This window comes from Brachyistius frenatus, unplaced genomic scaffold, assembly GCF_029030835.1.
Source record: "Brachyistius frenatus isolate BFR_SWC_R1_liver_20210118 unplaced genomic scaffold, ASM2903083v1 Contig_16, whole genome shotgun sequence".
Taxonomy (NCBI): domain Eukaryota; kingdom Metazoa; phylum Chordata; class Actinopteri; family Embiotocidae; genus Brachyistius; species Brachyistius frenatus.
This window is the reverse complement of record NW_027210615.1, coordinates 5,302,328-5,325,342: the sequence shown is the minus strand read 5'-3', so window position 1 is coordinate 5,325,342 and position 23,015 is coordinate 5,302,328. Positions and strand designations below refer to the sequence as shown.

The following is a 23,015-nucleotide window of genomic DNA, read 5'->3' as shown; positions in this document are numbered from 1 at the left end:
GCTTATTCCCTTCACTCATCTGTTGCTCATCAGTATTTCTTCCACACGCCAGTCTACAGTATCTGTTACCCTCCTGCGTCTGATGGAGGATGATTAGCTGCGTCCCAACGCGCAGCAGACAGACAAGGACATGCAGAGTAGTCTCTGTGAATGGAACGACGATAAAGACGAGAGCGCTACGCCATCAGCAATTAGGATTGTTACTGTAGCTTATGTTATCTCCTGTCACACCTGTAACTTTCATCTTAACTGTTACACGTTGAATCCCAATTGTGCCAACTGGCTTTTTTTTTTACATTTTTTTTTTTTACTCTGGTGGTTTATTATTTCCTTCCAAGTTATGGCTTTCACTTTTACCAAACTTAGGCTGCATCACACAACAGTTATGCAAATATATCTTTGACGCACCCGTAATATTATTTGTTGGATTGAAATCGGCACGGGGGCCTTGAATCACTCCCGAAGTACTAAACTGTACTCGTGTGTCTTTACGCCAAAATAATTTGCACCTGTGACGTCTTCTGTAAATTGAGATTGTGGCGGTAAAAAGAGACCCGAAGGTGTCTTTAACTGGATGTGAATGTTGGATACAAACAAATGTTTTCCAAAACCGTTAGAACGGACCGTTGTAACATAATAGAACATCTACAGCACCATGCGGGAAGATGATCCTCCCACATGGTGCTGTAGATGTTCTATTATGTTACAACATGATAAATGAGAAGAGTGTGTAGGTGAGAGAAAGAAAGAGAAATACATTGTTTGTGTTACCCAGTGGTTCGTCGATGGTGATGACATATGACCACTTAAGCTGAGAAGCTAAGATTACCAGCTAATATCAGTCTCACTGGAACATTCGTGTTTTGCGGTTTACGGGGAGCTTCTGTGTGAATTGGTGTTAATTGTCATTTTACCGAGAAACAAAACCAAATCTCACACTTGACAGTAACCCGTCCTTATTGCTGTTTTATTGCTAGCATGATTCAATTAACGTGCGCATCAAGTTTGGTTGCGTCCACTCTTCTCAAATGAGGGAAGAGCATCCATCCATTATCTATACCCGCTTTATCCTGAACAGGGTCACAGGAGGACTATCCCAGCTCACTTAGGGCGAAGGCAGGGTCCATCCTGGACAGGTTGCCAGTCCATCACAGGTCCAACACAGAAACAGACAGAAACAAAGACCATTCGCGCGCTCATTCACAACTAAGGGCAATTTTGTAGAACCATCAATTAACCTGAGGTTCATGTTTTTGGATGGTGGGAGGAAGCCGGAGTACCCGGAGAGAACCCACGCAGGCACAGTGTTATGCCCCGTCCAGGGCTGGCCGAGACATAACATGGGTGTCAATTTGTAGCCCCGTTTTTTCCCCCAGGTCCCAAGCAGCCACATGATTACGGGAAGTGTTTTCAGGCACTTTAACAATGTATTGATACAATTAAATAATACACAGAGACTATGAACTAAAAATGCCTTCGGGGTGAGCCAAGGCCAAAACAACAAACAAAACAAAACTATCTTATGAACATAATCTTCTAACCTATCCAAACCAAAATCACAAAAGCTTACCTTCCTAACCAAACCAAACACAGGGGAAAACAGTCAACACGAATGGCAGCTCACCCCTACCAGCTTCACCACTAAAGGTACGCAATGTCAGAATTCACAAGGTGCGTGTGGCAGGTTGGAGTCTGGGGGGGAAATCCTCCTGCCTGGAGCGACGTCAGGGTTGGCCTGAAGCAGTGGACGTCATCTGCCAGGGACCAATCATCATCATCTGCCAGGGACCAATCATCATCATCTGCCAGGGACCAATCATCATCATCTGCCAGGGATGCCTTCCACCAATCCGGCTTGTGCAGCTGTACACTCATTTGCATACAAACACCACACCGGCTGCAACTCTCATTCATACGGAAACAAAACACGTACACAAACCCCATAGTCGTAACAACAGGGAGAACACGCAAACTCCGCACAGAAAGGCTGCTGCGAGGCGACCGTGCTAACCACTGCACCACTGTGCCGCCTCAGTGAAGAGCACGGGAAGAGTTATCGGTCGTTACTTTAAATAGTTGAGTCTACATATTTTTCTTAGATGTATTGACACCATCACTATCCTCCTTGTCATTGGATTTTTCAAGGGAAATTTACTCATGTCCACATTTTGTCATTAAATCCATGAACACGTTCCTTTTTTGTCAGTCGTGACTCTGAAAGCGTTGGCTGAGTGTCGCAGGTCGTTATGGGAAATCGGAGGTTTGTGTTGTGTTGCTGACCGAGCACATGGTGGCGGTACCAAGAGAAACAACAGAAGAGGGAGACAATAGCGCTTTGTGGAATACGTACTTGTTAGAAACCTGAAGTTTGGCTTCCGATTGTTCCGCGATGGAGTTCTAGCTGAAACCTTTCTGTCATTTTAATTGTTCTAATCGGTTTGCAAGATACGAGTTTAACTGACAGGAAGCCCCAGTGGAAACCCAAATAGAATCCATTTTCTTCCTCGGTGGTTTTCAGTGGCTAGCTTGCTCGTGTGCACATGTCCAGTATGAGGAGAGTTTTTTTTATTATGATTTTTTTTTATGATAACCAAGGTATTTGCAACAACACACGGAAACGCCTGGTTTGTGTGCGCGTCAATTTTGCGCCAAAAGAGCATTACAAAATTGAGCCCGCCTAACATACTGCAGACACGGTCTTAAATTAGCCCGATAGGTCTAGAACTTAAACTTTACTCGTATTACCAATCAACAAACTTGATTGATTCCTTGCATTGCAATCATGTGACACATTACTTAATCGAGGAATTCCAACAGATAGAATTGTGCAAGTGGCATTTAATCCTCAAAAGATGCAACAGATCGATGTACAGACACTGGTTATTAGCTGTCATTGGTTAATCCTTTGCTGGCACGCTCCACAGAATACAAACGTAAGAATGAGCTGAAATAAAGTTGATTAAATTTAGCAGGTAGGTTTCTCCTTTTAGGTCATAACAGCACAGAGCAGTCGGTGTGGTGTACGTGATTGGCAGGTGAAAATATATTAGTCTGTCCATTCAAATCACCACCTCATGTTTTAGATTTTGACATTTATAGTTTTTGTTTGCACAGTGTGGAAATCCCAGAACACATCTCTGATTCATATTACTTTGCTGAGATTCATAGTCACTAACACTTATCAGTACTCCAGTAAGTACAACAGTAAGTGAACACATCACTCGTCGCACCAGCTGACGGGGATATTGCTCACGATTAGTCGCGAGTGGAAAGTCTTTCACTAATGACGTGTCTACAAACAGCAGGGCAGACAATGTTAATGAGCATGAGATAGAAATATTTCAGGGTTATTTGGGTTCGCAGTTATGGCAGCTTAGTTACGTTGCACCATCATTCTCAGCCTGAACTGTTTAATTACACCAAAACCAGAATTATCGTATCATGTTGCGTTTTTTTAAGGGTCACGTCACAGATTTTACCGGTGGAGTTGATATCATCAGGGGGTCTGGACAAACGAGCCTATTGTGTTGCATCTCAGGAAATGACTAAAAGTCACCATATTTCAGCCCCCGCTGCTTTGATTGTGGCTATTCTTTGTCTCCTGTGCGTCCCCATGCTTTATGACATAATAAATTGCTGTAGTCTTTGGTGATCCTGATGAGTTACAGCTTCACCTTTAGTGATTTGGTTAACACAAACTTTAATGTTGATGTTGACAGAAATAATTCATTAAAATGTTGAAGCGTTCAGTCTTGTGAACCGAGTTCTACTTAATGCTTGAATGAAAACGAAAAATCAGATCAGTTAATTTGCAAAAAACCTTTAATAGTAAAGTTCAAATCGTAATTAAAAGGAAAATGGTAACAAGTACCACCATTCAGCAGAGAAAGTGACAGCATTGTGAGAGAAAAGGCTGAAGAGAAAAGCAATTTGTAGATTGCAATGACCTTAAAAGTGCTTTGCGATCTTTAGATCAGTTGAGCCGATTGAAACCAGGGAGGTGATGTACGGCACAGAATGTGTTGGTTTGGTCTTCCAGGTTACAGCGTTACAGAACAAGGAGATGCATTACAGGATCACGGTGCAAATACGGACTGAAGGTAGAGACGGGGGGGGAACGGACGGATAAAAAGAATGAGTCATGACATTAGAAAAACGCAGCGAGACCATCAGATGCAGATGGAGCGATGTCACATGGTCAGAGGGAGGGAGGATGAGAGGAAGACACGCAGCAAGAAATGGCGAGAGGGGGAGTGCGAGGCAGTAAGCCGGTCGTTTCCCTCGTGAGTTTGCACGGTGCAGACAGCCCTGCCTCTTTTCCTGCTACGTCACAGCAGAGCTGAGTGGAGGGAGCAGGACTACCCTGACGCTGACAGGAGGAAAGGAACAACACTTTCAGCCTGCCAGAAGTCGGCCGCTGCATCTCGTCAGTGGATCTCTTATTGAAATCCTGGACCTCTTTTTTCGTTTTCCCTCTTCACCCTTATTGTTAGTCTGACTAAAGAGAACATGGGCTGCAGTGGCAATGACTCAAGAGCTTCCTGCTGCTCCTAGGTCTCGAGACTTTTTGGACTGTCCCTCCTCTTCTTGCTCCAGTCAGTCATTCAGCTGTCATTGCTGTCATTTGCAGGATACAGCTGTCAAGTCAGGTGGATTTCAGACCGGGATTAAATGGATTGAGGACCACAGTCATCAAACCTTAAACTCAACTGAAAGGACTTTTGAACTGAATCTAATTGATTCTGGAGGGGTTCAGAGCAACGGGACTTTATCAGGACTCCTTGAAATATGAACTATCCGAGTCCATTCTCTTTAACCTGTGTTTGGATGTCAGTCATCCTTCTCGTCTTTATTTTAAATCGTTAACTAAACCTGTATTTTTACTTTGAAAAAGGCAGGAGGCAAGACAAACTAGGATTTTGTAGAGCACCGTGGCCTATTAATCAAAAACGGTGTTAATGATCGTGTTCCCCAGCGGTTCTGAAAAAATGGATACCTCATCCCTGCTGACTCACCACTGGGCCAAAGATGCCGCGCTCCATTGGCATCAAAGTTAGAAGTAAAGCCTTTAGCTTTTAACCTCTGCGTTAGAAAAAAAGATCATTAATAGGAAGAAACAGAAACGTGACTGGTGTCTTACTTCCTTGACTACCTCTGGACTTTTCAGCATCTGAAGACACGGCAGCCGCTCTTTTCTTCAAAGGTCAAATATACTTCTTCCAAGATTGATTAATATTTGACCTTAGCCTTTTTTAAACCAAAGACAACCAGATTGATTGATTGATTTCCTCTCCAGCATTCACCCTGCTTACTTCTTTGACCGGGGAAATTTTCTTTTCTTTTTTTGACATATCAGCTGTGTTTTGAAGTCACTCTTACCATGGGCTAACTATACGTTGAACTTATACTACTTAAAGTAAACCCTCATTCAACATGGCGGTGACTCGTCTGGAGCTGGAGCTGCGTTACCAGGGCAAGAAGTTACGTGGCGTGACGTGGAAGCTGACTCGATCAGAGCATGGATTCCTACCGGAGAGCTCCTGGCTCATTGCCGCGCAGGTTATCGTGCCGTACCTGGTGTCAGGACTTGGAATGGTGTCCGCTGGCATCGTTATGGATCTCATACAAGTATGAAAATCTAAGAAAAACGTCTTTGTCTATCATAAACGACTTAGTCGTCGGTCCACACTACTGCCTTACGATCAGTATTAATACAGAGATAAGACTTATTTTGATACCTTACTTTAGCAAATAGGCCTACAAACTAGTTTGTACTAGTTTCATTCAACAACAGAAGTTGTTCAGTATAACCTTCCAAAACCACTGTTATTCAGTGATTCTGTGCAATCTCAGCTAATTAGTGATAGTTTTTACATTAATGTTAGCGTTTAACAATTCTTACTTTGTGCATAATCTATGCACGGTAACTAGTGTATGCCAAGGGTATGGAGATAATGTGGTTATTACAGCAAATGAACAATAAACTGGTATGGTTTGTGTTAGAAAACAAAAATACTTACATAGGGCTTGGAAAATGTGGTGACTGTGACTAATACAAAGGCAAACATTAGTTGGACCTAACTTTGATATCCTTTTTTTTTAAATTCCGCTTGTGGGATTAATAAAGTATAAAGTATAGATCTATCCATCTATCCATCTATCTATCTATCTGAGTAAGTGCTGCTCAAAAGGGTCGCTAGTTCCTGTTGTGGCACAGCATGTTGGTGCTGGATGTAAATCATCATCCCAAGTGGACGTGATTCCTTCTGAAACAGAACAGACAAACAAGAACAAGATGAAACAAATTGGACGGATTTTGATTTGATTATGACAGTATCTGGTTTAAAGAATAAAAAAAAGGAAAGGTATCATTGCAAGTGCTCTATGCTTGCATTTTGTCCTGGACAGTTTTTGATACTCAGAAACATTTCACTCGGTATAAAAGAAGCACTGAGGTTGAGATGCTGAGTGGTTCAGAGGATTGACCTTCGACAAACAGTTTCTCATTGTGCCATGAATGAGTGGTTTTGATGTAGGTGGGCATGTACACCGTACTGATGTATGAAGGATGTCTATACAGCAGAGTGAGAAGCAGCGATCAACTTTACCCGCTGCTCGGGTGATAATAGTCTCAGCTGGCGTCATTTCATCTCAACCAGCAGAAGTTAGGGTCAGACTGACATTGGCCTTTGATTAAATATTGGATATTTGCCAGTCAGATTTGTCTACCTTTTTATATCTCTTTGGCTGCCCTCACAGTCAGGCACATTTGATTTCTAGAGACCAGAAAGAAATAGTTAAATTTGTGGGAAGAGGCAGAATTTAGTAATTATTGCTCAGGCGGAGGGAAGATAGAGTTCCTCAAAAACAGACTGACGGCCAGGTGGATTAACGGGTGGAGGGAGGGATGTTTCAGTGGACTGAGGGATGGATGGAAACATGAGCTGCTACTTTATGCCTGCGTAGTCTTAACACTCCTGCTCCCCTGTTGACAGTGCTGTATTCTAATCAACTGATGGAGCTTTGCGTAACATCCACCTTTCTGACCTTTGTAAATCTGATTTAGATGTAGGAGAGAGAGGAGAGGAGAGGAGATGAAAGTGGACACTTAATTCAATAAGTGGTTCAGACAGAGAAAGAAAGAAAAAAGACAAAGGCCAGAGAAGGAGACGTTGAAAAAAAACGTTGATGTCTACGTAAGAAGAAGATTCTGTTTTACAGAGATGCAGTCAAAGACAATATCTCCTACAGTAGTGCGATCACAACATATTGAATGCTTGTGTGTGTGGGAAGTTCTGAAAACATAATGATGATGTCGCCAGTGAGTGTAGTATCAATATTTGTATCGACGAAGGAAATATTATAAACATTTTGTTCTCCTGAGAGGTCTTGAGTAGAACTGTGTTTAGCTGTGTTGGTGGCTCAACATGCTCTGGAGTGGCAAGCAGCAGAAGTGGGTCAAGTCCCAAGATAGCCTCCCTGTATGATGGGCCATCAGCGAGGCCCACCAGTCCAGAACCAGACAGGAGTGTGTATAAATAGACACACACATACATGAGTACACCTCTGCTGTTCACTACGCTCTTAGTCATGCCTCTGCCCTCCCTCATGGCCTCATGGCTTCACTCCCCCTTCACTCTCTTCACCTCTATAAACAATTCAGGATGCACATGTGATCTCATCGATTGTATTAATGTTGGCGGGTGGAGCTGAAGCCCAAGTGCACAGCAGATAATGGTGTAAGTTATTCTTCAACATAACATTCATTTCTTGGTTGAGCAGGCATTCGGCATATATTGTATGTATGTGAAGTTTATTATGCTAGTATTGTAGAACAATGGAGACCATTGAAATGAACTTCCTGTTAGTTTGCTCCTTCCATATCCATCAGTGCTGTCGTTCGATGTCATTTGTCTAACTTTAAATTGTATTTATGCTCTCTTAAACCATCTCAGAACTAAGCGGGCTGATGGACTCCAGTATCCCTGAATTCAATTTGATCCTGTGCTTCACAGGATGTCATGTAGATTCAGGGCCTCTGATACCAGACGTCTTGAATAAACTACGACATTCTCTTGTTTTTTTGTCTTGTTGGTGTTTTTTTGTGAAGTACCAGCTTTGGTCCAGTCAAATGCAGTGAACCCACTACATTGTTTTGTTGAGGTTGGATTTTCCATTGTCACAACAGAACACAGAGGTTCCAGTTTCCCTTAGACTCTGTCTATATCTTTTTTATGTCAAAGGACAAGCTTAAGTAAAAAAAAAAAAAGAAAAGAAAAGAAAAAGATACTCAGTAATTTCTGTTTCACCTATTCCTGAACGTTTTATTCCTTAATTTTAGCTGAGCAGGCTAGCTAAGAGGCATATCTCGGTTTTCGTTCTTACTGCACTTTAAAAGCAGCTATATTTGCCGCATGAATTCATCTTTTCAAAGTTCATGCAAGGACACATTTACTGAAAACACAATAGTTTCTACAGTGTTCACGGGCTTTCTGGCCAAACAAGTACACGATTTTGCACGCCAACCATAAAAAAATACATCATTTCTTGATGTGGCCTCTATAATAGCTTATATTCCAATGCGTTTCTGTGTTGGTCCGTTTCTGTCATTGCTGTGACTATATAACGTAACTTCTTCTCTCATGCTTGGTTTGTCTCTCCGTCACATTCCCGCCCTGCTCTGAGTGTCCCTCCTCTCCTCTGTAAATCTCTGCCTCCCCGCCTGTCGCCGCTCCACATCACTCGGCTCTTGGCAAGACGCGCCTTGTTCTTTTTTTATGGTCATCTATTTATAGATTCGATCCGTCTTGGACGTGCCAACGGGGGGCTGTAGTGAGAAAACACGAAGCAAACTCTGTGAACTGTACGTCTTCCAAACCCTCTGAACCTGTGCAGTGTGGCGTGGTGTCTGAAGATGCTCAGAGATGCGGAAAGTAGGCTAGTGGGTTAGTCGAGAATATGCCATGGTCTTATTTAACAGCATCAGCCAGGGACAAGGTTCAGAGGGTGCATCTGCGGAGGTGGAGATGACACTGAGCTTTTCTTTCTTTTCTTAGGATGTAAATGTCAGTCTTAATTAGGATCTTAGTCTTTATGTTTTCGTGCAGCACTCTATAACGGTCCTGTGTGTGTGTGTGTGTGTGTGTGTGTGTGTGTGTGTGTGTGTGTGTGTGTGTGTGTGTGTGTGTGTGTGTGTGTGTGTGTGTGTGTGTGTGTGTGTGTGTTCCAGCACTGGGAGGTGTTCAAGGTGATCACAGAGATTTTCATTCTGGTTCCTGCTCTGGTTGGACTCAAAGGAAACCTGGAGATGACCCTGGCCGCTCGTCTCTCCACTGCTGTAAGAAGAACCAACAGTTACATTTTATTTATAGCATAAGCATAAACATCTTCACATTTTCAATATTGTATGATCCTTATGCAATGTCACATGTGTTACTGATAACTAGTATTACTACATGTTACTACTACCTATGAGTATTATGACTGTGATATGTCATATACTATATATTTATTGTTTAGCTGTCCACCCCATCGGTTCAATTATCAGTCTGCAGAAAGGCAGGTTTGTTTGCTTCATAAAGTAAGAAAAGGAATGACCATGCACAATGTAACAACTTGAATTATTCAGAATAACAGCGACATCTTGTTGTAGTACTTGTGATTTTGAGGTTGGCACAATATTTGAGCTTTTTTATTTTTTTTACAGTCTGTCAGGGTCTGATTATCACAGTTTTGGCGTCCTGTTTTAGAGGTTATAATTACACTCTACTGACCTTCTTCAATGTTCAAATCTGTCAAGAGAGTTTTGTAATGTTTTGTGTTTAATAAAAAAAAAAGTGTGTGGAAACAAAATCTGCTAACACTTTGGATTAAAGCCCACACATTAACATGACAGTGTACTTATTTATTAAACATGGTGTAAGAAATAAATACTTGGTAGCCGTACAGGAACTAAACTGAAACTACAAGGGAAGAACACAAGAGGTTAGGGAATAAGAGGGTAAGGGCAGATTGTAGTTCATTGTACGGTGTTGTTGTTCATGTTGGTGAAAAGGGGTCAAATGAGGACAGATATCGGAGGGCTAAAAAAATATGTCGTTTACTGCTGCGGATCAAAACGTAAGGCGAGGCTGTGGAGAAGGTAGTATCTTTACACAGTGTTTAGCTATAAACGGTCATGTGTGTGCCAACCAACAACATACTGAGGAACAGTAAAGCTGCTTCGGTGTCCAGCGGAAGGCCTGACCTCATGGTGGCGCTACTGCACAGGGACAAACATGTCTGTTGGCACCCAGACTGTACTGGGTGATTTAAAACGCACCTGCAGTCGGATTTATAACCGTGTCTCTCTTAAATGCAAATATGCTACTCGCTTCCTCGCTGCTCTTTTTGCCTCGCACCTACTGGGAGGTAGCTGGTAGCTATTCCACAGATACCTCTCATGCATTTATACCCAATTATAATTTGTAGCCTGTAATTTATAGCGTGATAAGACAAAAAAAAAAAAAAAAGGATTCTTTGACCAGTGGAGCCTCAGTGGGACCTTGATCATTATTTCCTGAGACCATTCAGCTCAGACCTACTGTCTCCTTTGGGAAGACTTTTTTTTTTTTTTTTTAAACTATCAACTAACGTGTCTTACCAGGGGGTGATTACAACTAAAACACTTCATTTAGTCAGACCTATATAGGTTGAACAATTGAAACTGCCTTCGCCTTATAATGATATAATAACATCTCTATGCTTTTAGGCCAACACAGGACAAATGGACGACCCCAGTAAACAGTGGACCATGGTGTGCAGCAATCTGGCACTTATACAGGTAACGGACTGTGTGTGTACTGTGAATCTGCATCGTGGGTGAAGGTGGACGCGTGCTGGTACGGGTCTGCACGAGTGTGAAAGCTGTAGATGGAACTACGGATGCAAGTTTATATACCGGAGTACTACATGAACAGACGACTGTTCAAAAAGCTTGTCAGCAGAGGAATTACAAGACATGACAGTGATCCCAAACGCGTTGCACCGACCATGCAAGGATTTTTAAAGAATAAAAGAAGCGAATCCAATAAAGCAGCTTTGGAGTATTTGAAATCCCTGCCGGCAAAGAGCAGCTGGAAAGAATCGTGTGAAGAATGGCAAAAAACATCAAATATTCGCGACACACTGGGATCATCCACGAGTAGTAGGATCAAATCAGAAATCATAGCAGATGTACAAAATCGTGAAAGGACGGAACCTCACTAATGAAGGGTGCGCTCACTCAGTGCAGATCTACTGTACGAATAAAGTATTCATTTCAAAACTGTTCCCAATCGACAAAAAGATGATGCAACATTTCAATTGTACAGAAAACAAAACAAAAAACGTCAAAACAATCACACGTACAGTCTATTTTATTAGAGCTGAAACAATTAGATGATTAATCAATTCATTTATTAGTCAGCTGGCAATTTGTTTTAAATAAATACTTTTTTCAAGTCAATTCTTAGGTGAAAACAAAACCAACAAGAAATTGTTCACGCGGGAAAAGATCCCTACATCGATGTCACTGCGCGTTAAACTCACTGCTGTGCTGTGATGGAGTCTCACGTCTGTTTTTGGTTGTTTTTTTCCGCTCTTCAGGTTCAGGCCACGGTGGTGGGCTTCCTCGCAGCCGTGGCAGCCGTCTGTTTAGGGGCAATCTCTCGAGGAGGTGTCGAGCTGGATCAGGCGGCCGTCCTGTGCGCCAGCAGCATCACCACCGCCTTCGTAGCGGCTCTGTCTTTAGGTTGGCAACCGTGGATATTGTTATTGGTTTGCATGGCAGCCCGAATACAGTCAAACATCTGTTCTAGAATTTCGTGATTGATTTCACATCACACAAGCCAGCATGAAACCATAGAAACCCAGCAGCTTTTGATTTGCAGCACCTGCATCACCCTGTCTCAACTTGTGATTACTATAAAATCCAGAATTTATGATTACCATCCATTTTTGTGTGTTAAGATGGAGTGATGCGTGGGGGGGAACAAAAGTGCCTTGATTTCTGTTTTTTTGAGTTATGTCTCAGCAGGGAGAAATCTTAATCCAGACTCTCCACGCTGACATTTCTGTTTCTCTGTAGATTTGTTTTTCTGATTTATATGTTATTTTTTGTTGTTGTTTTTTTGCTGTGTTCTACATGCAGTCTTCTCTTCTGTTTTCCAGTGAGCTGTCACTCTGAGTGGCTGCCTGATATATATATATATTTTTAAATTGTCTGCATAAGTGGAAAGAAAGACACATTCTCCCAGAAAGCTTTTGTCAGCATTCTGTTGTCTCGTAAACCCGATGAAGGTTTTCTCTCAGAAGACGCTGAATCTGCTCCAACTGCATTCGACCTTTTCAAATACCCGGTTGAAAGTGGAGACACCCTGATTTCTCATTCTGTTTGTCTTCATTCTCGCCTCCGTTTCCCTCCATTCTCCTCCTGCAGGCCTGGTTATGATTGGAGTGATCATCGGCTCCAGGAAGGTGGGGATCAACCCCGACAACGTAGCCACCCCCATCGCTGCCAGTCTGGGGGATCTGATCACTCTGTCCCTGCTGGCTGGGGTCGGCAGCACGCTCTACGAATATAAAGGTGAGGAAAGCCGGGGGGGGGGGGGGGGGGGGGGTTACAGCCAGATCCAAATACACAGGTCGGACAAAAGTTCACCTAGTTTACCAGCTTCTGTTAAGGTGACATAATGATGTAATCATGGTGAGTGACATGTCACAATTCAATTCAATTCAATTCAATTCAATTTTATTTACATAGCGCCAAATCACAACACGGGTTATTTCATGGCAGTTAACACATTAAAGTCCTTACAGCAGAACTTTATAATATTATACAGAGAAACCCAACAATTCAACAATTCCCACATAAACTAGGAGGGAAAAAACTCCAACAGAGGGAAGAAAAACTCCCTCTGAACAGGAAGAAACCTCCGACAGAACCGGGCTCAGAGGTGGGCGGCCATCTGCCTCGACCGGTTGGGGTGAGAGGAGAGCAGAGAGAGAAAAGGACAGCACAGAGATAAAAGAGAAGAACTGTTGGTGGAGACGACAAGCGCAGGACAGAGACATGCAGCTCCATGACGGGACATCTGCAAAAGAAAGAACAGAAACTACGCGAGCGATCAATTCTTCAACTTGACTCATGTGGCTTTATGAATTTTCTTTCTTGTTTTCTTTGTTTTGTACACCTTTTTTTTTCTATTTCATTTTCCCTTTTTCTCATTAAATTTTTTGTTTTGTTTATGTTTTATTTTATGAAAATAAAATCAGTCTTAAAATCAAGGGGGAGGGGGAACTTTACCATAATCAAGTTACTTTTTTTGAGTTTATTCCACAAGATGGCAGCAAAATTCAGGATTTCTTTTTCCAGACAGCTCATCAGTGTGTGTGTGTGTGTGTGTGTGTGTGTGTGTGTGTGTGTGTGTGTGTGTGTGTGTGTGTGTGTGTGTGTGTGTGTGTGTGTGTGTGTGTGTGTGTGTGTGTGTGTGTGTGTGTGTGTGTGTGTGTGTGTGCTTTAGTGCAGTGTTTTTTAGCTGCTCTAAATACACGTTGTTAAATACAGTTAAGGTAGTTTACCTCCTTTAAGAAGACATAAATATCCAAAGCTTGAAATCGACAAAAACTATACTGAAAACATGGTGGATGAAAAATATCACAACCATAAATACCGAATTTTGTGTGTAACTTTTTGAAGTTATCATGTCTTTGTCCTTATATTAAGGATATATTAAGTATCTGTCAGGTATTGCTGTCGGTGCTATTACCGTCTTTCATTGGCTACACTTGTGTTACCAGGTTCTCTGGGTTTCCTCTTCCACTGCAGACACACACATGTAGCTGGCTGTCATAGTGACCCTGCATGAAACTGCTGCGTCGTCGTCTTCAACATGACACACGCACTTGCTGGACCTTTTGTCAGCCAATAAACAAGACGAATGTGTGAATGTGCGCCTTTCCTGAAGTGACCGCGGCATGGTTTTGCAGGATGCACCGTGTGGCGCTCTGCAGTGTTTTCATATCGGCTTGATTGGAACCTTAGCGTATCTGATTCCAAAAAAAAGTACCAGGTACTATCCACGTATTATTATTATTATTAATAATAAAAAAATGTAAAAAAGCAGGAGCAGGAATAGACTTGAGTCATGATGAATAATACCGCCATGCAGTGGAAATGTGAAATTACTGCTACTGCTCATAAATCATTTTTTTTGAAAGCACAGCTGTGTTTTATTTACACTTTGGTGACCATCAATATAACCACGATAACCATTCATGTCTGTTCCTCTCCCACAGATGTATGGTACCTGTCCCCCCTGGTGATCCTGGTGTTCCTCGCTATGATCCCTCTCTGGGTGGTCGTGGCCCGACAGAGTCCCCAGATCAGAGAGGTCCTCCGCTCAGGGTGGCAGCCTGTTATAGTGGCCATGTCCATCAGCAGGTATACACGCAAACTGACGTCGTTTAGTTTCTTCAAACTGCGTTTATCAACCCGACTGAGTAAAACAAAATAACATAAAGAGAACAGTTAGAGGTAGCGCTGTAGAGCACTTTATTTATGAGTGAGTATCTTCTGGGTTCTGCGACGTACGTGTTTTACGCTGTTGGACGGATTTGCAGGTGTGAATGTGCCGAGATATACGAGGCAATGCACAAACAAAACTTTCTCGGAAAAGAGATCTTGAGCTCCAGCAGGCGACCTGATAAACAGAGTGTACATACACGGTAAACAGCTGCTCTTCTGGTTCTCTCTGTGTTTGCGATTTCCAGTTTCGGAGGCCTCATACTGGACAAAACAGTGAGCGACCCCAACTTTCAGGGGATGGCCGTCTTCACGCCCGTCATTAACGGTAAGCCGATCGATCGATCACGGCCGCACGCTGTCATCACCTGAACAGCACCGTGCAGCTGTTCGCGGTGGAGTCCGGATCCGAGCTTTAAAAGTCGGCTGACGCACGGAGACTCCTCCGCCCTCACCGCGGCGGAAGGAAGTTGAAGGTGAAGGAGTCGGAGCGATTCAGCCGACTCGAAAGCTCAAAGCGACGCCTCTGCAGCCGAGACAGCCGAGGCCAGAACCTGTAAAGATGAGATCTGAAGCACGTGGTGATCGTGGCAGCTTTTTTTTTTTTTTTAACGAGGTGCAGCAACTAAACACAAAAGCACGTATTCATCCGAGTGAAAATACCAAAAATGAGTTTGGGCTGTTAAAAAAAACAACAGCGAGGCAGGTAAAAGTCAACGCGACACTAACATCGACAGACAGCGTACCGTGTGCTCAACGTGTGATTGGCTGGTTTTCAGCATGTCATTTAAACTAACAACATGCATTTCAACCTGCTGCTGTCTCCGACGTTCTGGTTAGATTTAAAGGCACAGGCCGCACATTTTGGGCGATGTCTGAAATTGTCAAATTTATTATTAAATCAGATCAGGACTTTTATTCTGACCAGGTATTTATTACCAACTGTAAATACTTAATGACTCTTTGGTGCTAAAGACACATTTTTAGTCTGGACAAAAAATGACGACGGCACTCAGCCGCACCAGCGAGGACCGGGCGTGATGAACTATCTGGAGCGGCTTACGTTTTTCTTTCAAAATTATTTTAATTGCTTTCGTGAAATGAACTGAAACCAGCGGTTGTCTGAAAGGCAGGAAACCAGTCGACATTCATATGCGACGCATCGGAAAGTCTTTGGCTCAAATATTAAAGTATATACGAGTTGAAGTCTGTGGGCTCAAAGGTGCAGAGCTGCCAACTGGTTCTGCCAATGAAGCTCTAAAACCACGGGAAGGTTTTAAGAAGCAGCAGCAGCTTTTTCAGATGCACCGACGTCATGAAATGAAGCGTCATCTGCCACGATGATCACTCTTCACTTCAAAGTTAGAGAATCTCAACAGGAGAAGTTGAGATGTGACATCAACGCTACAAACTACTGCAAATGCATCCAATGCAATGCTCAATCCAGCCTGGTTGCTGTAATTTGTTTTAAAAGGTCAATGGATAACAATAAATCAAAAAGTCATTGTCCAATAATAGCCGAGTGATTGTACTAAAGCACTGCAAAGTCTCGTCAAGATGTTGATTTCTCCACATGCTTAGCTGCAAACAGCATGTGCAACTTACCACCTGCAGTAGTGATCTAATCGAAGTTACCGCTGCAGCCAAGAAGTGTTCAACGTGACTCTATTTAGTGTGATTACTGGTTCCAGAGCACGTAGAGCATTCAAGTTGAGGCTAACTTTAGCGAATCTGTCCTGGTCCTTTTTGGATTTTGGGGGGAGTTTACAATTCAGCAGCAGCAGCAGCAGCAGCTAAACTCAGAATTTGAGATTGTATAGTTTTCACATTGAGTATTCCTCATCCACAAAAGTTGTCCTCTTGTGACAATGAAATGTCTCCCTCATTGTTTGAAAATGCAAACGATAAAGAATAAAAACTAATCCCTGTCCCTTTAGTTTGTCCATATTATCCTTAAACTGGGACTGATTTATTCTACACTGCATTAAAAGAAGGATGTCACTTGTTTCTAATTTGGTCATTAGTTGATGAGGATGCAAACGTTTTGCTGGTCTGTAGCCATCGAGAGCACATCTAACATCCCTTCGACAGGATTCATGTTCTAAAATAAGGTGTAGCTTAATTAGCTCTATAGTTATATTTGAGTTGTCAAAGAAGCTGATTCAGCTGTTGTGTCTAAAAAGTACTGAAACCCTCCAGATGGAAATCGGAGCAACATCAATCAAGAGAGCTTACCAAACAATGAAACGAATGTCATCACGTTTTTTTTTTTTTTTTTGAGCCATTACACTGGTGCAAATGCAGCAGAACTGCTTCGGTAACACGTGATGGTCCGTTTAAAGGGCGCCGTGGTGTCAGATGATGTGTCAAACGTCCCATGAAGTCCAAGTAAAAGAAGAGCGATCGACTCGCTCCGTTAGTGATTCACTGCCAGCCCTAAAGGCAGGACTAAATGGAGCAGAAGAACTAATCAGGAACAGAGGGAAGGAGAAAAGGGGAGCGAAAGCAGCATTTTGAAATGGTTTTGTAAACTGACCCATCCTGAAACCCCAGTTTAATAAGACTTGTTGGACTCGCATGCGTCCCTCTCCTCCGTGAGGAAGCCCCGATCAGCCGTAGAAATCAGAAAACAAAACAACGTCCGAAGGTTTGGAGTCACTTTGTACACAGAGTGCTGATTTTCTCCACGTAATGCCGTTTGCGAATGATGAGTGGTGAAAAATGCAGCGAGACGCGAGAGAAGTGGAGTCGGAGAAGAAGCTGCCTTCAGATGAAGCGGTTTGGCTGCGAGGTGACGTTGCATGCAGAGGTCCACTGAGTAAAGCAGAGAAGTCGATATAAACCACTAATGGTGCGCACCCGGCGTCCTGGCACAGCTGACAGGGCCTTTAAAAACCACGCACTCTCACTGTGACTGGTTCTGTTTGTTTCGACCCATCTTCACCACGGATTCTTAATCCTCCTTCTCTTCCTCTCTCTTTGCGCCACTTTCTGCTCAAATTCTAAACTTGCCGGTCTGGTTTGAATTTCCCATTTTTCTTCCCTCACTGGCTTTTCATATAAAACCAATATTATGTTTTATTCATAGTCCCCCCCCTCCTCCCCCCCTCCAGTATTTTCCATCTCACAAAAGAACATCTGTGCCCAATTTTTTTTTTTTGTTCTTTTATTTTTTTTTTGCGTTAAACACTTGGAGGTGTTTGATGTAACTGAATTAGACACAGATACTTTGTCAACACCGAAATGAAATGGATGTGGGATCTTTCTGGGGGGAAAAAAATAATAAATAAAGTTGTTTTGCACTCCACAGAAATGTGGCTTCGAGGAAGCGAACAAAATCATCTCGGCTTGCAGCAGAAGGAAAGAATAAAATCATATCACTGTTGGGCAAATGTGCATCTGGAACACATTTCAAAAAAATCTGATAATGACTTACCAAGCGGCTCAGGCATCTCGACACAGACTCTCAAGAATCAAGTTATCTGCCAGACTTTGAGAAATAATGATTTTTGCACAACCGGTTACATTTCCCCGTCAGAACCTTATAGCTGCAGGCGCTCCAGTTTCTTTCCGTACGTAGACGTGGCTGCTCTCTTTACTATCTTAGGTACCGGGTGGAGCTTTCGTTTGGAGTCATCTCTCTTATTTCTTCAGTTGCCGTGACTCCTCTCTTCAGGGTTCAGCTGCTTTGACCGGCGCCCTATTATCTAGACGGACTCTTCAATAACGCGGCCGAGCCGTCGATGTGTCATCGGTTGGCCTAAATTGGGCGCAAGCGATGACGAAACCGATTAAGCGTTACTGATTATAAACCCGTGTTTATCGTCCCTTCTGGGAAAGAACTTTGTGTTTCAGCTGATCATGAAGACACAAAATCAATAACAGCTCCGGTCTCCCATTTGCTGAGGCTTTACAGGACACGCAACGCATGCTGATGTTTTTTTTTGGGTTGAAATAAAGTGGCAATTCACGACTGCAAAAGTACCGTTGCTCATTCCGTCCTCTTGTCTTTTGTCCCCGCGTGTAGGAGTGGGTGGTAACTTGGTCGCCATCCAGGCCAGCAGGATTTCGACCTATCTGCACTTTTGGAGCATCCCGGGCGTGCTGCCCTACAAGATGAGGCAGCATTGGCCCAATCCCTGCATCACCTTCCTCTCCTCAGGTAACACCGGCTTGTTTGGAGGCACAGCTTGGTCATCGGGCTAACACAACATCGAAGGCGTTTGAACCGCGCCGATTAAATGGAAATTCTCCAAAAGCAGTTGTTCAAAGAAAAAAAAAAAACTGTAAGCAGTTTCTGGTGCAAAGGTATTCCTCTTCAACGTTGTGCGTTCATAACACACGGCCATAGTCTACTTCGCCTCTGAAGCTGCTTTAGTCGGGGCGGCATGTGTCCTCCAGCCAACATGCCGAAGCGTCCTTGGGCGAGACACTGAACCCGAAGTCGCTGCCGGTGGCGGGCGAGCACCGTGCACGGCAGCTCCGTCACCGCTGGGGTGCGGATGAATAATTTGGTGAAAACGTTTTGTTAGTGCAGACAATTTGCTATTTACCATTTAGTCAATATTGATATATTACCACAGGATCAAATGACTGTGAGCGACGTGAAAATGTTCCATTTGCGAAGACAAACCCACAGACAACGATCCCCGTCTGCAGCTCCTCTCCGACCGACGGAGCATTTTTGGATCTTCGAGCTCATGGTTTTGAATTTAGCGCCCACAACTTTCGTGATTGGATCACCTGTCGGGTCTCGGATCTTCTTTTTTTTGTTTGTTTCATTTTCTGCAGCGAAACAACTGTTTTTCAGCAGGGAACTCGACAAACCCTCCGTATGCTACTAAACCGAACAGGAGACACCGGCAGACCGGTGAACTTTACGGACCTGGAGGAAGCGTTGAAGCGTTTGAGCAGCTCAAGAGCCAGACATTTTTCTCAAGTACTTTTTAGACCAAAACAGAGCTACAAGGAGAGTGAATACTGGGCTTACATTGGTCAGGTGACTGGAAACATAACCCACCCCCCCTCCCCTCCCTCCCCCCCCAAATAAAATTGCTCGTGTGTTGATCAAAACCGTCTGGGTTGTGTAACTGGACAACCGTTGGTAGCCATTTTGATAGTTGACGGTTCGGAAGAAAATACAATACGGCAGCATTGCCGTCATCTTTGTTGACATAATAGTTTGGAGTTAGCAGGAGATCTTTACCTTTCTGGTTTAGATATTCCATGAAGATAGCACACGAGCAGATGAAGTCTAAACGCCGGTGATGAAAAGAGGGAAAACTGAACTTTGGCTGATTTTAAAGATGCAAAAAAAAAAAAAAAAAAACCATCAGACATGACAGTTAACAGGGAAATCCAGGCGCAGACTGACTATTTCATATAACGGCATCAAAATGCAGCGAACTGAAGGGATGACGGCCTTGTCTGTGTTGTGTGCGTCTCCCAGGGGTGAACTCCAGGTCAGCGCGGGTGCTGCTGATGCTGGTCATCCCCGGTCACCTGGTGTTCCTCTACGCCATCTCTCTGCTGCAGGGAGAGGAGGCTCCCATCACGATAGCCTTCACCGTCTGCTACCTGTCTGCCGCTCTGCTCCAGGTAGGACTCGGCTCCGCGCGCACAGGTTGCCCCACGCTTCCCCGGGAAGCGGAGGAAGAAGAAGAAGAAGAAATGCTTTGGATTTTCCCCGTCAGCGCGACTTAACGCCGGAGAAGGTTTCTCACCAACTCACACTGGCCGGCGGTCGGCCCTGAAGTCTCACACAACCGTGAAAACCGGCCGTCGGGAGGTCCGTCGCGAGACTTTGTACGGTGGGATAAAAATGGCCGGTACCGCCTGTTACCTAACTGTGAAATGACCCGGTGCCAGCTGTTGGTATTTGAGCAGCCGGCTGAGATGAAGATTCGTTCCAGAACCAAACGTACGCCCGTCGCCTTTCTGACCTCCTTTTCGTAACATCTTCTCGGCCGTTATGTGTTTGTAAAAACCTGAGACTCGTTAAATCGCGTTTGACGGTAAGAATACGAGACGGTATTATTGCACAGAATTACACGTCGTGTCCTTTGGTACCGAGTCAACGAATGTTTGGCAATCTCGGTCGCAAATAATCAGATGTCGTATTCGAGTCCAGAAAAGTCTTGGACTGACTGAATGATTTCGCCGCTCGGACTGAGATGATGTGATAAAAGAGCACACTGCTTCGACTGAACTATTTCAACTGTTTCTGCAACGCTTTTTAGTTTGGTCGATTTGAACCGGTTAACCAAACACGTGAGACTTTGCAGCTATTCGTTCCAAGCGTCTTTTCTTTCCATTATTATTATTTTTTTTTTTTTTTGCTGCTGTCCTTGAATTGTTTCTCAAATATGGAGGTTTGAACTGTTTTCGCTGACGTCGACATCAACCAATGCATCCGTTCCTTTTATCTCGCTGTTCTACTGATCTCACTTCACTTCAGTTTTAACCACTTTCATCGATTTCCATTGTGAATTCATCACTATTTGCTGTTTCAGCAATTCATCCGTGAATTGTCACCACTTCCACCCATTTGTTGATGACTTTTAGCTCACATGAACTATTTCAAACGTTTTTTTGTTTTATTCATTTGTACATGACATTCACTCGTTAGCTAGTTTATCCTTTTGTCCATGACGTTTATCTTACGTGAACTATTTCATCTTTTTGTCCTTGGATAATGTTTTATCTATTTAATCCCTCTTTGCTAATGTCAACTGTTTCCATTTTCTGTCCGCTTTTCTACCTCCTCCCCCCCCCGCAGGGTTCAAGTCCTTCACTGTGTTTTGATGCTCACTCTGTTCCTCGTATTGATTTCCTATCCACGACTTTGCCGTCTCTCTTCAGGTGGCTATCCTTCTTTATCTCGCCGACCTCATCGTCCGTTCGATGTGGAGACGGAGTCTGGACCCTGACAACTTCTCCATCCCCTACCTGACCGCCCTGGGGGACCTGCTGGGCACCGGCTTCTTGGCCCTCTGCTTCCGCTGCGTCTCATTGGTTCAGAGCCTGAGTCTATAATGGTTTTCCCCGCCGAGCCCTGAACTCTCCGCCAGCCACTGCCCTACTGCACCAATGCTGTTGCATTGACAGAAATGCTTTTGATTGGAGAATAAAGCATTTTCTGATCTTCGTCACGAGGCCAGTTCACACCGAGGGGTTAGTCTCTTTCACAAAGTCAAACCTTCACGCTGGTGGAGAGGCGGCGCAGGTGACACCCACCCATTTACACCCGTTCATCCGGGCGAACGTCCGAGTTCAGCTCAACAGCCAATCCAGTCCTTTTCATTTCAGGGCAAAAATGTCTGTCGTTTAGTTTCCCTGCAAATTTGGTCCCTCTGCACTCCGCTGAGCTCGTCAGACGGGTTTGTAGCAGCTCATCAAAGCAAGTCAACATGACAGCACATCAGTGAAGTAGTTCAGGTTTTTGTTTTTTTTCTTTTCAAACGGCCTTTACTGTGAACATTTCACCTGTTTGTTGGTGAACAAAAAGACTGCCAGCGGCCTGTTTCAGTGGGCTGGAGGACATGCTGGAGGACATGCTGGAGGACAGATACAGTACAGTGTGTTGTTCACTTAACTGGAACTGTCCGATATATGGCAGGCCAAACCATTTGGCATCTTCATTACTCATTTAGCGTGAACGGTACAGATGTTGCTGTTCACATCAGGTTGAATACATCGAATGTTTTATCGTCTCATGGAAATCTTCTCCAATCCACAGAACGTACCTCTGAGAGTCCGATCACCAAAATCCTCCGTTTTCATTGCGTTTCCCGCTAATTCATGTTTAGACTTTGTTTTTATTTTCCCGATCCTGAGACAGACGGAGGTGACTGGTGGGATCCAAGTGGAAGAGTTGGAGAAAAATAAGGAATATTTCAGCAAAATGAGGCGAAGAGCAAAACGGGACTGACCACAAAGACCGTTTGATGGAGGGACGTTCTTGACGTCTCCAAACGTGTTGGTGTTCACGGTCCCGACTTTGTTGGTCCATCGCGGCAGCTTCCGCGCACACGGGACGACCCGTTTCTCGTGACTAGTTAAATAAAACCCTTTTGTGAGAGCAATTGTTGAATGTTGTGGGAAATGGACTTTAGTTATTTGTTTTTGTTTACCAGGTTAAATAAAAATGTCTAAATATGAATGGTATTCATATTTAGACATAAAACTGAGCTTTCCAAGAAGGCTGGTAGCAGGAACAGTTCTGCCTCCCAGCACCTCTAAAGCTCACTTATTAAACGTTGTATCTCCTCCCGTACCGCCCCCCCCCCCTTCACTTCACCAACTGCGTTCCACAACACTGAAGCCTGACGATGTGTCCTCGCCCACCGCCGCTTAAAGCAACCTTCAGAGTCCCACAAATATTTTTGCAATATTTGTATTTATCGTGTGTTATTTTGCTGCCGCCCGGTGTTCAAAAACAAAAGAAAACAGCAGTCCCAGTAGTTCTCATCCA

At 43.7% G+C, this 23,015-nt stretch overlaps 1 protein-coding gene across 8 annotated transcripts in view; it reads left to right on the top strand.

Annotated features, from left to right (window-relative positions):
• LOC138618365 (solute carrier family 41 member 3-like) overlaps positions 1-22,668 on the top strand; it is a 31,600-nt gene extending 8,932 nt beyond the window's left edge. For 6 of the 8 annotated variants that reach the window (XM_069694078.1, XM_069694083.1, XM_069694081.1 and 3 more), the window contains 9 exons: positions 9,230-9,337; positions 10,751-10,822; positions 11,626-11,770; positions 12,458-12,604; positions 14,317-14,461; positions 14,791-14,870; positions 18,570-18,704; positions 19,992-20,140; positions 21,404-22,668. In XM_069694078.1, the coding sequence (XP_069550179.1) occupies positions 9,230-9,337; positions 10,751-10,822; positions 11,626-11,770; positions 12,458-12,604; positions 14,317-14,461; positions 14,791-14,870; positions 18,570-18,704; positions 19,992-20,140; positions 21,404-21,577 (1,155 nt within the window). In that variant the 3' untranslated portion in view covers positions 21,578-22,668. Of the gene's footprint in view, positions 1-3,819; positions 5,629-9,229; positions 9,338-10,750; positions 10,823-11,625; positions 11,771-12,457; positions 12,605-14,316; positions 14,462-14,790; positions 14,871-18,569; positions 18,705-19,991; positions 20,141-21,403 lie in introns of those variants that run through there. The other 2 variants (XM_069694085.1, XM_069694084.1) reach the window with 2 other exon arrangements.
• The last annotated feature ends 347 nt before the right edge of the window (positions 22,669-23,015 follow it).